Source organism: Rattus norvegicus, chromosome 2, assembly GCF_036323735.1.
Source record: "Rattus norvegicus strain BN/NHsdMcwi chromosome 2, GRCr8, whole genome shotgun sequence".
NCBI classification, from domain to species: domain Eukaryota; kingdom Metazoa; phylum Chordata; class Mammalia; order Rodentia; family Muridae; genus Rattus; species Rattus norvegicus.
In genome coordinates, this window is record NC_086020.1 from 243,698,547 (window position 1) to 243,713,918 (window position 15,372).

At 47.7% G+C, this 15,372-nt stretch overlaps 1 protein-coding gene and 1 pseudogene across 2 annotated transcripts in view; both read right to left on the minus strand.

Annotated features, from left to right (window-relative positions):
- The window catches only part of Gipc2 (GIPC PDZ domain containing family, member 2), a 79,458-nt gene that overhangs the window by 7,805 nt on the left and 56,281 nt on the right, over positions 1–15,372 (minus strand). For both annotated transcript variants that reach the window (NM_001037210.1, XM_039102808.2), the window contains exons 4-5: positions 7,236–7,342; positions 1,734–1,815 (exon numbers count right to left, since the gene is read on the minus strand). In NM_001037210.1, the coding sequence (NP_001032287.1) occupies positions 1,734–1,815; positions 7,236–7,342 (189 nt within the window). The remainder of the gene's footprint in view (positions 1–1,733; positions 1,816–7,235; positions 7,343–15,372) is intronic.
- LOC108350142 (40S ribosomal protein S10 pseudogene) lies at positions 7,547–14,842 on the minus strand (annotated as a pseudogene).

Genomic DNA, 15,372 nt, shown 5'->3' on the forward strand with positions numbered 1-15,372 from the left:
GTTGACATATCATGGCTGAGGAATCACTGTCTCATCAAAACCCCAGTTCTATCTAGGTTTGCATGAGGAGGAGACGTTTCCTGTACTTCTTGAGTTACCTTTGACATGAGGCTTCCGCTTCCTCCATCCCACTAGCAGGGACCAACACAGCCTGAACCTCTCTCTGTTGGCCTCTTTTTGTGCTGAGTCTCCTTTCTGAGTCCCCATTCTGTACAGCTCTCCCGTCTCTCCCTTGGTGGCTCTTCCCATCCTCTCTTTCCTCATAACAGAGCTTGACCTTTGTTCCCCCAACTCTTCTCATCACACGGATATGCTCAGGCACCAACCATATCATCCATACCATCTCTGGAGTTACCCATCTATGTTCTATTCCTTTATGTGTATTCTCTGTACATAGGTGTGTGCACCATGTGTGTGCAGTGCCCATGGAGGCCAGAAGAGGGCGCCAGAGACCCCGGAACAGTAGCTACACATGGTCGTGAGCTGCCACATCACTGCTGGAGGCTGAACCCACATCCTCTATGGGAACAGTAAAAGTGACCTTAACTTCTGAGCCAGCTCCCCAGCCCAGAGCTGGCCATTTTTGAAGACAAGATCCATCTCTGGATGTGTTAGTTATAAAAACCATAATTTTTCTTACTTTTTTTTCCACCTTAAATACAGTTGGAATTAGGTTTTTGTTTTGGGGTTTTTTTGGTTTTTTTTTTTTTATTGTTTTGTCGGAATAGGGTTGTTATTGTTGTGATTGTTTTGTTTTGTTTGGTTTGGTTTTGCAGTATTTGCTACTGGCAGGATTGCAAACACAAATTTAAGTTGGCAAAATCAAGACCTTCTGTCACATTAAATAGTAACATAAAAAATTACCTAGGAAATACCCAGCAATCCCAGCACCATGCAACTTATTCGTGAATTCTGAGTCTTTCCCCCCTATTTCAGAAATCCTATTAAATGAAGTACAACTTTAATTTCACAGTAAATAACGTAACCAAGATTCAATATAAAGGTGGGGCATCCAATGAAAAAAAATTTTTATATGCATCACTTATCAATATACCTTCATATGTATTTTAATGCACAGAACGTGGTAAAGGTGGTATTATTATTATTATTCACAGTGTCATACATGGTGTACACATCTGGTTTTTTTAAAGATTTATCTATCATATATAAGTACATTGTAGCTGTCTTCAGACACACCAAAAGAGGGCATCAAATCTCATTACAGATGGTTGTGAGCCACCATGCAGTTGCTGGGATTTGAACTCAGGACCTTTGGAAGAGCAGTCAGCGCTCTTAACCACTGAACCACCTCTCCAGCCCAACATATATGTGTTTTTTTGAAATAGGATCTCTCTATTATGTAGCTGTCCCATAGCACATAGTGTAGAACTGGCTGGCCTTGAACTCACAGAGATCCACCTGTCTCTGCCTGTCAAGTGCTGAATTAAAGGCCACCACACCCGGTCTAGATAAAAGTTTAAAAGTGGGGGTTGGGGATTTAGCTCAGTGGTAGAGCACTTGCCTAGCAACCTCAAAGCCCTGGGTTCAGTCCCCAGACCCGGGGGAAAAAAAAAAAAGTGGACTGAGCAGCAATCCCCCACAGCAAGTAGCAGGGTAAATCCTTACTCTTTACTGTTTCTATGTTCTTCCCGACCCCACAAATCCTTTTTATCTTGAAAGTACACTTGGGTGTCATTTGTAAAGAGCACGGAGGTTAACAACAACAGTCTCACCTAAGTCGATATCTCGAATCCCCATGTACAGTTCAAGGAGGTCGTCAACCTTCTCGATCGCCTTTGCTTTGGCTTCAGAGGGCTGTGCAAAGAGAAAGACAGGATATCGCACTCACATAATAACATCTCTTGATGCTCTGAGCACACACAGCAGGAAATGGCTGGCCCATTAGCTAATTTTAGTGGACATATCTGGAATATAACATAACCTTATAGCTAACTATAAATGGATGCCGTAAACACTTAGCTATAGTCAGCATTAATAGTATGGATTTTCTATTTCAAAGACAAAGAAAGAAAAAGACACAGTTCCTCAGACCTGAACTACCTCCATAGGACAAGGGTGTAATAAGTGAATAGACAACCGTTTTAAAGGGCATAACAGGCTGGAAGTCTTCAGAAGAATGTGATTTAAAAACTGGGTTTCCAAGGGGGAGAGGTGCTAGACACACAGGAGAGAGACACCCCGAGTAGAAGGCAACATACATGGAAAGCCCGTGAGAATGTGTGAAGTCTGACAGAAGAGCGTGTTACAGTCACTGTGAGAAGTCCATGGGTCTGGAGAATACAGGCAGGCAACTCGAACTTAGGGGACCTGTGCCACTAAAAAGTTAGGGATCCTCAATGTTTCTCTCTCTCTCTTTCTCTTCTCTCTCTCTCTCTCTCTCTCCTCTCCTCTCCTCTCCCCTCCCCTCCCCTCCCCTCCTTTCATCATCCTCCTCCTCTTACTCCTCATCATATGTCTGTGTGTCTGTATCTGTTTGTATTTGTGTCTGTGTGTTGGTATGTATGTCAGTGAGTCTGTGTGTCAGTGTGTCTGTGTATCTGTATGTCTGTCTGTGTGTGTGTGTGTGTGTGTCAGTGTGTCAGTGTGTCTGTGTGTGTTTCATGTATCTGGACGTGTGTAGCATCTCTGTGTGGAGGTCAGAGGCTGACATGAAGCGCTCTCCTCAATTGCTCTCCCTTATATTTTGAGTCAGGGTTTCTCTCTGAACCTAGAAGAATTCAACAAGCAAGCACAAGGGAGCCTCCAGTCTCTACCTCCCCTTCTGGGATAATCAGTGTGTGTGAGCATATCCATGAGGAAGTGCCAGTGCATTATGTGTGACTATGCGCATGTCTAAGGAGTGAGGTTCAGTGTATTTGTACAAGTGTGTGTATATGAATGAGTGAGATTTTTGGGTACATGTGTGTAATATTTGTGAATTGCATGAGATGGTGTGTGTGTGAAATGTGCATGTAGAGAGGAATGTGGGTGTATGCATGTGTATGAGTCTATGTGCATGTGTGAATTCATGTGTGTACATGAGTATGTAGAATGTTTTATATAAAGTGCATGTGGATATGTGTATGAATGTGCATTTGTGTGTTTACATGTATACATGTATGTGAGAATGTGTGTGGAATTCATGTGTGTACATGAATATGTAGAATGTTTTATATAAAGAGCATGTGAATATGTGTATGAATGTGCATTTGTATGCTTATATGTGTACATGTATGTGAGAATGTATGTGTGCATTAGTGTATGTGTATGAGAGTGTGTGCTAAAACTATCTGTGTTGTATACATGAGTATATGAGTATGTATGTGGGGGCATGGAGTATGCATGTGTGTATATGAGTATGCATGTCATTCTGTGTGTGTCAGTATAATTGTGTGAATGTATGAGCATTAGTATATGTAAATGTGTGTGTGGTGTATACATGTAGATGAATGATAAAGTTTATGTGAAGTATGTTTGTAGTTAAGTGTACATCAGTATTTCTGTGTGTATACATGTGTGTGGAGTGTTTATGTGTGTCAAGTAAATGGACTGTGTGTCTGTGTATGGGTATATGTTTATAAGCAAGTATGGTGTCATTGTGTGAAGGTGTATTTGAGTGTAACTGTATGTGAGTATACCTGTGTATGGATAGCTGTGTGGAATGTGTGAGTACTATGAGTACTATGCATATATGTTGTATGTGAACATGTGAGAGTATGCATAGAGTACATGAATTGATGTGTGAGTACATATGTTAGTGTGAGTACTATGCAGGGTGAGTGTGTGTATAAGCATGTGTGTGTGTGTGTTTCTATGTGCATGTGTGAATGCAAGTGTGTGCACATAGTTATGTATGTGGGTGAGGTATTTGAAGTGTATGTGCGTGCCCATGTGTGGGAAGTGTTAACATGGGTGTACTGCTTTGTGGGGACTAAAGCCAGTCTCCCCGGCAGCGTGCGCCTTCCCCAAGCCCATGGCTGTTTCAGAATGCATCTCCCACTTGCGCTGACTCTGCCACTTTCCGGAGGGACTGCTTGCTGCTTTCTTGTCTTCCCTTGTCCCTGTCAGTCTCTTGGTTGTAGCACTGTGTGTCCTGAACTGTTCTTCAGCCCTGCCCCCTGGTTCCTAATGGTTTCTATTAATGGCTTTCGTTGTCTCTTCAGGGAGGAAAAGGGCCGTCACTCATTCTTGTATCACCGGTGCCCAGACTCCCAGGCTCAGCAAACGCCATGCATAAAGAATGAGGCCTGGGAGTGGAGCATCATGGTCCTGCATTTGTGCCAGGTCAGAAGGGAGATTGTTCCAAATCCTGTAAGTTCTTCAAATCCTTCAGAAACTCCATTGCAGACCGTTTGTACCAATCTAATATTAGCATCAAACTAGCTTCTTTTCATTATGAGCTGATTTTAATTGACCTACTTAATTAAACAGGCTATGCAAATCTGTGGATTTGTTAATGTCTATATTTGAATAACTTTCTCTTAGCTCCCCAGATAGATCCCAGTCTACCCTCCTCTCATTGAAGCCTACAAGCGCTCTGTATAACAGGGTACTTCACAGATACCCATTAATTGTGTTAGCTATTGGGAGATGACGTTCATCCCACGGGACATGAAGGTGCCCGGCACACCCTGCTTCTTCTGCACACTACATCAAAGCTGTTCATTTTGCCTCACGGCCTCCCACAGAAAGCCAAGAAGGCATCCTCCTAGTGCTCGCCGCAAGCTCCGCCCACTGACTACATTCTCTCACCGACCCCTGCCTTCCACTGAGGCACGTGCGTGCAGTGACTCAAGGAACAGTGGCAGTCTTCAGCAGTACAACAGGCAGTGCAATGAGCAAAGGAAAATGTAAAGACTCGGCCAGACCCTCACGCCCTGCTGTTCCACACAGAACGCAGCACGGCTCACTTTCAAACCCTTCGACTACTGCGTCTCTCGCAGCGGCGTTCGCCTCTGCGCTGGCTTTTAACTGTCAACCTGATGAAATGTAGACGCACGTCTCTGAGAATCTCTACCAGGGATGTTCTAGATCAGGTTAACCGACACAGGAAGACCCACTGTAACCGTGGCAGCACTGTCAAATGAACTGGGGTCCCAGAACCAAGAGAAGTGAGCTGAGTACCAGCGTTCTTCATCTCTCTCTGCTTCCTGAGCTGCTGCTCAAGCTCCTGCCACCACGGAGCTTTCCCCAGCATGGCGAACTGAATCCCTAACTCGCCATCCTCCTCTAGGTTCTTCAAGCACACAGCATGCTGAGTGACCCACTTACGAAGTCCCAAAGACAGCATTGACCTACTGGCTCTTTAAGTATAGGCTCTATCAACCCAGCCCTTCACTGACGCTAGACCCTTGTCATCCAATAAGACCTGGGGACCACTCTGTAAACAGCATCCTAACTAGTCACCTGACTCACCCTCTGTTCCGCAAACCTGGGACTCTGAGGGCAGCAGTCACACCCAGACTAAAAGGGCCCAGTGCCTGGGGGTCAGAGGACAGAGGTCACACGTACAGACTGAGGGCCCAGGGCCTTGGCCCTGCTCCTAGGAGCTGCAAGTGTCCTCCTACTTCATCTGCACTGCAGTGGGTAGACCCGCCCCTGCTCCGCCCACTGGGATCTCTGCAGGCTGCACCACACACCTCCACCCCACCCCACCCCACCCCACCCCCACCCCACCCCCGCTGCTCTCTTCCTTCACCTTCTGGCATTTCCCACTCTGACACTGACCTCTGTGTTGACACAGTCAATCAATATGTGAAACCCTTAAATCCATAATTAACTCATTAATGCTGAAAACACTTGAGTTCCTATGACACATGAGATTCTGTTCTAGGTGACCAAGACTGTGAACTAAAAATGGATGAGGTTAAATAAAATAACGATATAAATCCAGCAGTATTTGATGCTTTGTAAAAAAGAAAAAAAATTAAGGTTAAAAAGTGGGAAAGGGAGAGAATTGTCGCTTGTGCCTGATATTCAGAGAAGATGACATACAGGCAAAAACATGAAGGAAGTGAGAGCGCAACGAAGGTACCAGCAGCGGTAATAGCAGCCCTAAAACCCTAAGCAAAGGAAACACGGAAAGCAGGCGTGGGGGTGGGGTGGGGTCAGGGAGGAGCCTGCCTGAGTGAGGGAGGAGCCTGTCTGGGTGAGGGAGGAGCCTGTCATGGAAAGGGAGGAGCCTGCCTGAGTGAGGGAGGAGCCTGTTTGGGCGAGGGAGGAGCCTGCCTAGGTGAGAGAGGAGCCTGCCTGAGTGAGGGAGGAGCCTGTCTGGGTGAGGGAGGAGCCTGTCTGGGTGAGGGAGGAGCCTGCCTGAGTGAGGGAGGAGCCTGCCTGGGTGAGGGAGGAGCCTGCCTAGGTGAGAGAGGAGCCTGCCTGAGTGAGGGAGGAGCCTGCCTAGCTGAGAGAGGAGCCTGCCTGAGTGAGGGAGGAGCCTGTCTGGGTGAGGGAGGAGCCTGCCTGAGTGAGGGAGGAGCCTGTCTGGGTGAGGGAGGAGCCTGCCTGAGAGGGCGAGGGAGACCAGGAAAGTGGTGGTAGATGAGATCTGAGTAGAAATGGGAGGTGAATGAGTCCTAACTGTTATTCCCGGGGACACAGGAAACCCCAACCTGGGACCCCCACCCCATTCCTGCCCCACTTGCATTTTAAAAGGATAATCCCGGCTGCCTCTGCCCAGCACAGAAAGAAAAGGGAATAACTGCAGCCTCTAGGGTAGGGCAAGGGTGCTTGAGGGCTCAGCGCATCCGGGGAGGCGGGGAAGGGGCGGTGTTTAGAGACTGGTACGTCACAGAGCGGGACCGACACGGTTGTGCTGGCGGGAGGAATGTAGAGTGTGAAAAAGAAGGGGCAGAGACGACTAGGAAATACTTAGGAGGTTGAATGTCACAAATGTAATCATTCGTTATGAGTCTCCGCGAGTGCATTGCTCATGACTCTGCCTGGGTTGCGTTCTTTTAAGATAAATCCAAATATCCACGGACAAGTCTAAATAAGTGATCTGCAGAAGCGGGGGGATTCCCACTGACCACAGCCTCCCTTCCCAAGCTCTGGTGTGTTTCCCTTACTTCCTCGGTGGTTTCCGTGTTGCAGCAGGAGGAAATACATTCAAAGCATGCGTTTTGCGCCCGAGCGCATTTTACCCGCTATGATTACGTTAGCTTTATCTCCAGCTCTAATAAACGTGCAGACCTGTACACTCCGGGACAGAATGGGAAGGGATGAACTAACTAACATACCAGATCTTCTACCGTAGCGGGGCCTTTCGATCTCAGGCGAAGAGTCCCTCTTGAAGTACCAATTTTTTCCGTTGATGTCTTTCCGGCTTTTGACCTTGGTCCTATTTCTGTAAAAGCACGTGAGTAGGAAAGGCATGAGCTCAGAAAGGATCCGGACAGAAACTGTGCGAGCAAGGCAGTTTGCCCTAGGAAACAATACGCAACTGTGGCAGATTTGAAAAGGGATGTTGTGCCTCCTTACAGAGTTACCGAAAACACAAGCACACCAGGCTTCCCTTATCCCCGTATGTCTGTGGATAGTTGGAGCGACAAAAAAAAAAAAAAAAAAAAAAAAAAAAAAAAAAAAAGCATCCGGGTGGGAGAGCCCGGAAGCTTTACAAAAGGAACACTGGAAATCAGTTTCATTCTCGGAGCTAAGGGGTGTGAGTGGCTCAGAGAGCGGTAAGGAGATTTATGGGGATTTCATCTCTATCCTAAAGATGGGGAAGAGAGAAGCTTGCTGGAAGAGAGATACTGTAACTTGATGCTTTGCAGACCAAATTTTTTTTTCGTTTTTCTTTAAAGTTTATTCAACACAGCATAATCTCCAACTTCAGTGAGGTAGCTGACCATGTCCACGACTGAAGCCCCCTCTAAACTGGAGTTCTTTGTTGAGCCAGCCCCAGCCTCAGCTTTCTTGTCAGCTCTAGGGGGCACAGCACTCCTTCTGTAGGTGTCTCTGCCTGCCTCCCCTCTTGTAAATCTTGCAGGCCGCTCACCCTCTGGACCTTTGTGCCGAGGCCTGCCGGTCCAGGGACGGCTGTGGCGCAGGGTGGCGGGCACGATCTCCGGAGGTAGGTGCAGGTAATCTCGGAGATACTGGAGGCCCTCATTCGTGAGGTACCAGTAGAAATGTCTCCAAGCAAACTGCTCCTTCACGTAACCTTGAGTCTTGAGAGACTAAATGACCTTCATGACATGAAGGTTGGGCACGTTCTTGTCTGCCAGCTCGGGGTGTTTGGGCATGTGGACATCTTTTTTGGCAACCATCACCCCTTCCTTAAAAAGGAGTTCATAAATAGCAATCCGGTTCTTCTTGGGCACCAACATCGCGGCGGCTGCAGGGTCCCAGGCTCTGCAGACCAAATTCCTGCTATCAACCCCATTTTACAAATAAGGAAATTAAAGTCAGTGCCGCTGGAACTCAAAACCGTGTCTCACCAGGCATAGTGGCTCATGACTAATCCCAGCACTTGAAAGGCTGAGGCAGGGAGATTGCTAAACTCACATCATATGATCCCAAACTCTTTGCTCTTTACTTAACAACACAGCAGCCCCATAGCAACCAGGAACTGGAAGAATGGTTTCAACCAAGACAAAGAAAAACAAGCTGGGGCACTTCCAAAGAAGGACCTCCCAGGGTCTCCAGGGACCGTCCAAGGGAGGCCACTGCTGTCCTGGGGTAGGCTTTGCCTACTTTGTTTTGGTTTTTCTTTTGCAACGCACCAAATGTGGTTTTCCAAGGCATTAATCCTTAGCAGCCTAACCTAGGGAGAGGGGAGGGCAGGTAATTGGAAGCTGCGTGTCCCATCTACACCTCTCCAATAGCACATACCCTGTGGGAACAAAGGCCGTGCTTAGCCAGATCCACTCTCTGGCAAAGAACTGGATACTCAGAGGTTTGTATGCATTTCCTGATTTTTCTTTTTTCAGTTTAAGCCATTAAGCCCACTTCTTTAAAAATATCACATTGACCGAAATAAAAAGAAATCAGAATCTAAGTAAGCACAGGCTACTGATCCATGACCTCTGCAAATGTGTCCAAGTCCCTTTGGCTGCACTCTCTCTGCAGCTGCAGCTCAGTGCAGGGCACAGGGGCTCTACCATCAAGAAGACAGTTGAGCCTGCCGTCAGTGAGGACCTGCAGAACATGCTGTCAGGTTGGAGCAGGCAGAGAGGTCTGTGCAGACATCAGAGGTACAGGTGAGTGTGTTCTTGATAAGAACCCTAGACCGGTTTGTATCTTCTGCCAAGTTCTGTTTTCTTTCTGGGTATCTAGGTCAATGAGATTAAGAATCTTACACATTCATTCACTTTAACCTAAATTTAGGGTCAGGATCTCCAAAACCCAAGTTTTCCTCTGAAAGTTATCATAGGATGAAGAGGCAGCCTCCCGGAAAGGAAAGAAGCCATCCATGGTGTTGAGATGGTGCCCAGATGTTAGTCAGTGACTGAGCAACTGTCCGGAACAGCGAGGCTGCACCCGCAGGCTCACAGCTCTGACCTTGCCAGTCACTACATGTCCCTGGGGAAGAAAGGATTCTCAGCTGCTCAGAGCACAGTTCCAAAAAGAGTGTCCAGTGAGAAAGAATAGGTCAGTCTGTCATCAGCACTGACCAGCAGTGCGAGTGTTCCCAGCCCAGGGTCACCGGTAAAGCAGGGAAGTCAGTCTTGGCTGGATGGTACCAGCAAGTGAACAACACATACGAGCGTGCACACCACACTCACGTTTTGCCACCTCCCAACAGAGCTGGGAAACATGCCGTGCACACGCGCCCACATCGCTCCACTCCACTCTGCTACAAACAGCACACAGCGCGCACACTGCTACCGCCACAGTGTCCCCCTGCCACCCAGCCAGCACTCTTTGCTTTCAAAACAATATTCCCTACGGAGGAGACAGTAAACTGCTCACTTCTCACACGTATGATTTATTCTAGTACTACATACATGCGTGCTCTAATCGAGTCTGTGGAGCGGATCGGCCCTGTAGATGTGCTAACGGATGGGAGAAGACCCAGCCGGAAAGCGTGCTGCCCCAACCCCTGAGTTCGAGTCCTGGATTCTGTAAGAGTAGAGAACCCGGGCTGGGTGGTAAGCACGCACACATTGACTGTAGACGAGAGACAATTTCAGTTCCCGTCGCCATCACTGCCCCACTGGGATGGACTGTAGCCGGAACGGTGAGCTAAAATAAATGCATTCTCCACTGTCTGCCAGGATATTTTATCACAGCCACAGAAACGAAGCTGGGACGGGTCTCCTCCCGTATCTTACTCCTCCCCACAACAGCAGTCTAGAAGGGAAATTACGTAAAGTAGAAGAGTGTTCATTCTTAACAAATATAGAGCTGTAAAAAGTTTGCGCATGTACTCCCTGCAGACCACGCCCCAGGCTCCGCACCTCCCCAGCCGGAGCAGGGAACACACGCTGACTGTCTCTGTCACCCAGAGTCCGTGCCGACACTTGGGCTCACTCTTGGCATCCTATATGTCTGCGTAACTGCTTAGGACCGTGCACCCATCACTGAGTATCAGGCAGAGTGCCCCCAAAATCTATCATAGGATTCTATCCTCTTCTCTGTGACGGCCATCTTCTCAGAGAGTGTCACTTCCAAACTCACCACTTGGTGGCACTAAAGCAGAAGTTAAACTCTGGTTTAGACAGCCTCCAGACTGGCATCGCCCAGCCAGGCTTTTTCTAAGATTTGAGGAGGTTTCAGGGACAGGTCAGCTTGTTCCTACATGAAAATGGGCAAGACGATCCTGCTCGCTCACTGTGAGGCTGGCCAAGGAGAAGACAGGTTTAATGTTCGGGGAATGCTTAAAAGATTCTGAACGTTGATAGTCTGGCCGAATTTGGAGCGTAGCCTACCTCAGCAAGTCTGGGCAGCCAGGACAAAGCCCTAAACCCATCAGTTCACAGAAATGGGGAGACACAAGGCTTCTCTGGGGATGTTAGGAGAGGACGTGGTTCAGACTGTAGATCTGATAACCAGTCCCAACCTGTAAAGTCACTACACTCACACATAAGGATTCTCCTCCCTACCCAGGAGGTGCATGGGTACCGGCCCGCCTGCCACCCATCATTGAGAATATAGAACACTCCAGCTCGGCGAGGCCAGCTGCTTCTGCAGTGAACCAAGTGTCACCGAGAGACAGCTGTGTTTCTCCCAAACCTTCCCGTAGCTGTTATATCTGTCACTCTAATTACGCGATTTAATTTTAAAGAACTTGAGCTGATGACACGGGGAGCTATAATTACCATGAAAATTAGGTTGAGCGCTTTGGAGCAACTCCATAAAAGGAGGGGGTGGGGGGGAGGGAGACACTAGAAAAAGTATTTTTACCACGATCGGTCCACAAACCTGACTCTTCTTTTTAATGGAAAGAACTAAGAAAGATGTCTGGTTAGGTGTGGCAGCGGTGACACTCAGGAGACAGAGACAGGACAATCAGAGTTCAAGGTCAACCCTGGCTACAGGAACTGTGAAGGAAGGAATGAAGCAAGCTGGGGAGAGGAGATTTCACACACTCCGGTTCATGTGGCCTACCCAACGAAAAGGTCTTCGAGGAGCTAAAGGACAAAGATACCCTATGAGCCTGGCAACCTGAGCCCCATCCACAGGACCAATAAACTCATCCTCTGACCTCCACCAACGTGTGTAGCACCTGTACCACATATATGCACATGAGTAATGACAGTGGAGAATGAAAATAAGTAATAAGGATGGTAATGGTAATGAATTAAAGGCCTTTTAGGTCAAGAATAGAAAAACAATGTACAGTTTTCTGTTCCAAATCAAAACACAGCCTTTATTCAGACATGAAGCGCTTTAGTGACTACTGGCTGGCATTTTTTTAGCAAGCCTACAAACTCCCAATCTTAGCTGTGTAGTAGGAGGAAAAGCCTTTGTCTCCAGCCCTACCCCAAAGCCAGGATGTGAATCCCAGTGAAATCAGTGTAGACAGAACTGATTCCAAAGCCTGTTCTCAGGAGAAGTATTACGGCAGTCTCTCAGTTTCTGCATGACACCAGGGCCTTAGCCTGGAGTACGATGTCACACCTAAGGGCAGAAACAGGATCTCAGCAAATGGTAGGCACCAAGGGGATCGACTCTGCCTGAGAATTGTTCAGCGGTTGATAGTCCAGGGACTGGGGTACCGCTCAGAGCACGTGCCTGGTACACCCAAGACCCCAGGGACCATCTAGAACTTCTTTTTAAGTTTCAGAAACCAGGAGGAAAGGCAGAACAGAATCAGTCTTTCGAGCACACAAGAGACAGTAGGGAAGGGTTATGCCTGAGATGGCTGGAAGCCACATTTATATAGAAGGCGAAGGGGGGGGGGGTCAGCATTTTAGTAACACAGGAAAAAGAAATTAATTTCTCACAGTTCAAAATTGATATGATTTTTTAAAAAATATTTCTTACTAGATTTCAGCTGAATATATGGGTTCATTTCATTTTCCTAACTCCTCAAAAAATATATGATCTGGCCTTATAACCTCTTTTTCCTTTTCTTTTTTTCTTTTTTTGTTTGTTTGTTTGTTTGTTTGTTTGTTTGTTTGTTTTTGAGACAGCTTCTTACTCACCGGCTCAGGGTGACCTGCCAGAACTCATTATATAGCACAGGCCTACTTCAAACTCCAGTGATCCTCCTGCCTCAGCCTCTTGAGCACTGTGATTACAGACATGAGCCACCAAGCCCCACTGCCCCAGCCCTTTGGGACATCTTGTGGGGACTTTCCACTGAGATCTGGCAGCCCCCGCCTTACACTTGGTTCTCACACAACATTCTGTAGCTCACAGCTGTGTACTCATGGCCACAGCTAATGGGCTACCCCATGCAATGATCATCCTTCTGCACCATGACCAGAGTGGTTCAGAGCATGAACCTTAGACTCTGAACGCCCGAGCTTTCGTCTACAGCTTGAGATGGAAAACCCTTATCTATACCCAGGCACCCAGAGGACTAATGCAGGGAGGACTCTGGGCCTGACAACCTTCACCTATTAGCAGACTGTTGTAGCTGACCAATGGCTTGAGAGAGGGTGAAGGGAGACTGAGGGTGGGAGGGAGGGAGAGAGGAGAGAGTCTGCTCTTCACTCCCTCCCAAAGAAAGCCATTCACACTCTTTCCAAAAATGAGGACCATATGAAGGTCCTCTTCCTAAGTTCAAAAGGTTATCACTCCAAACACCAGGAACACAGGCCTCTCTCCCCACCTGTCTCTGTCTCTTTTTTTGGGGGGGGGGGGGAGCTGGGAACCGAACCCAGGGCCTTGCGCTTGCTAGGCAAGCGCTCTACCACTGAGCTAAATACCCAACCCCTCTGTCTCTTTGTCTTAATTAGCATTTATTTCTAACCCCCCCTTAAATAAAATCATATAATGGCTCCCTTCAATTCAGAGTAACACAGATAAGCCTCCTAGGGCTCTACTTAGATTCCTAAGAGTCAAATGCAAGCAAAGCCCCTCACAGATGCCCCACACTGGAGGTCCTCCAGCGCCTGTCCCTGTCCCACTGGTGGGAGGCCTTAAAGGGGAAGAAGAGTCCCTTGGAGAGCCAGAGTGATGAACAGAATCCCAGGACTCTGGTCTCTGCCCCCTCCATCCCAGAAAGGGAAACACAGCCTTCCCCTAACCTGCCAAGCGTCCCCTGTAGCTTCCTCCATCTTGAGTGCAACAACAGGGAAAGAAAAATGGAGGAAAAGGAGTTTCCTGACAGAACTTTCCAACAGTCTCAGAGCTGCAAACCCAGGGATGCCTGCTGTCTCAGGGTTCCCAGAACGGACTGAGTCTCGGGGATTAATACAAACCAGGTTGACTAGCAGCAGACCCCACCACCAGTTTATTACACAGGAAGAGAGCAGCTCTATGCAGCGTTGAAACCAACCCGTGTTATTTTACAGAACTGCGGAGTTAGCTCAAGTGTTCTCATTTAAAGTCTAGGTTCTTTTTTGTTATTACATATTCATTATTCTTTCTAAGTATTTTGAGAGAGAGAGAGAGAGAGAGAGAGAGAGAGAGAGAGAGAGTGTGTCCTGGAACTGCTGAGCTCTCTCTCCAGTCCCCAAATCCATGATCTTACACCTTAATCTGCAGCGATTAGAGGCCAACAGGGTCCCTGTGTTTCATGCTCATGGGCCAGTGTCTTCCTTTAGAAGTGATGGCCACAGCAGAAGGCAGAGAGCACAGAGCAGAGGAGAAAAATGGTCCAGACCATGAGTTCTGCAAAGTCAAAGACTCCAGAAACAAGGAGAGTTTCAGAGTCCCGTCCAACTGGGTGACTCTGCTCTTTCACTGTCTGGCCCGCCTGAGAATGATTCATCTAAAACTTCCCTCCCCACTGCTATGAGCCCAGAGATGCTTAGGATACTTGGCAGCAGATCAAAGGGTAGGGCATGAAGGGTGTTCCCTAAGGCCAAGGCTCTCAGCGGGAGTTAGCAATTGTGTCTGATGCATTTACGAGTGCTATACACCTACCGTGCTTTTAGCTTTTTCTTCATTAGTTGACAACTTTTTCCTTATTTGATTTTATTTTATTATTTAGAGACGTGGTCTCACGTAGCCCAGACTGGCCTTGAACTTAATTTGTAGTCAAGGTGATCTTGAATTCTTGATCCTCCTACATTCAGCTCCCACATGGTGAGATTACAGGTGAGATTAAAGTCCTGGTTTAGATGGTACTGGGGACCAAACCTAAGGCTTTGGGCACTGTAAGCAAACACTCTACAACTGGGCCACCCCCACCCCCATTTTTCTGTCTGTCTGTCTTTCTTTTCTTTTCTTTCCTGTGGAGATGGAGGCTGTACTCACAACATAGACAAGTCTAGCATCAAACTCAGAGATGTGCCTGCCTCTGTCCCTCTGCCCCTCTGCCCCTCTGCCCCTCTGCCCCTCTGCCCCTCTGCCCCTCTGCCCCTCTGCCCCTCTGCCCCTCTGCCCCTCTGCCCCTCTGCCCCTCTGCCCCTCTGCCCCTCTGCCCCTCTGCCCCTCTGCCCCTCTGCCCCTCTGCCTCCTGAGTGCTGGGGCTCAAAGGTTTGCACCACCGTACCTGGCATTTTTTGTTTTTAATAAGGGTTTAAAGCTTGCTTAGAAAGAGTCCCTATGTTGGTAACTAGCTGGGTCTTCTATTTAGACCATTTAGAATATTTATTTTGCTTAGAATTCATCTCAAACATCTACTACGCCCCGTCCCAGCAAAGCCAACTTGGCCCTTCATTCATCTTCTTCCATAGAATCACTGCGGCAGAATGAGCTATGCTGCATTAACCATTAGTGACACCCGCATTTCGTCGTTGTAAGCACTTTAAAACCTTGACCAAAACGATGCTTGTCGAAGACAGATAAGATGCAGTGTACACCTAAAACCAAAGT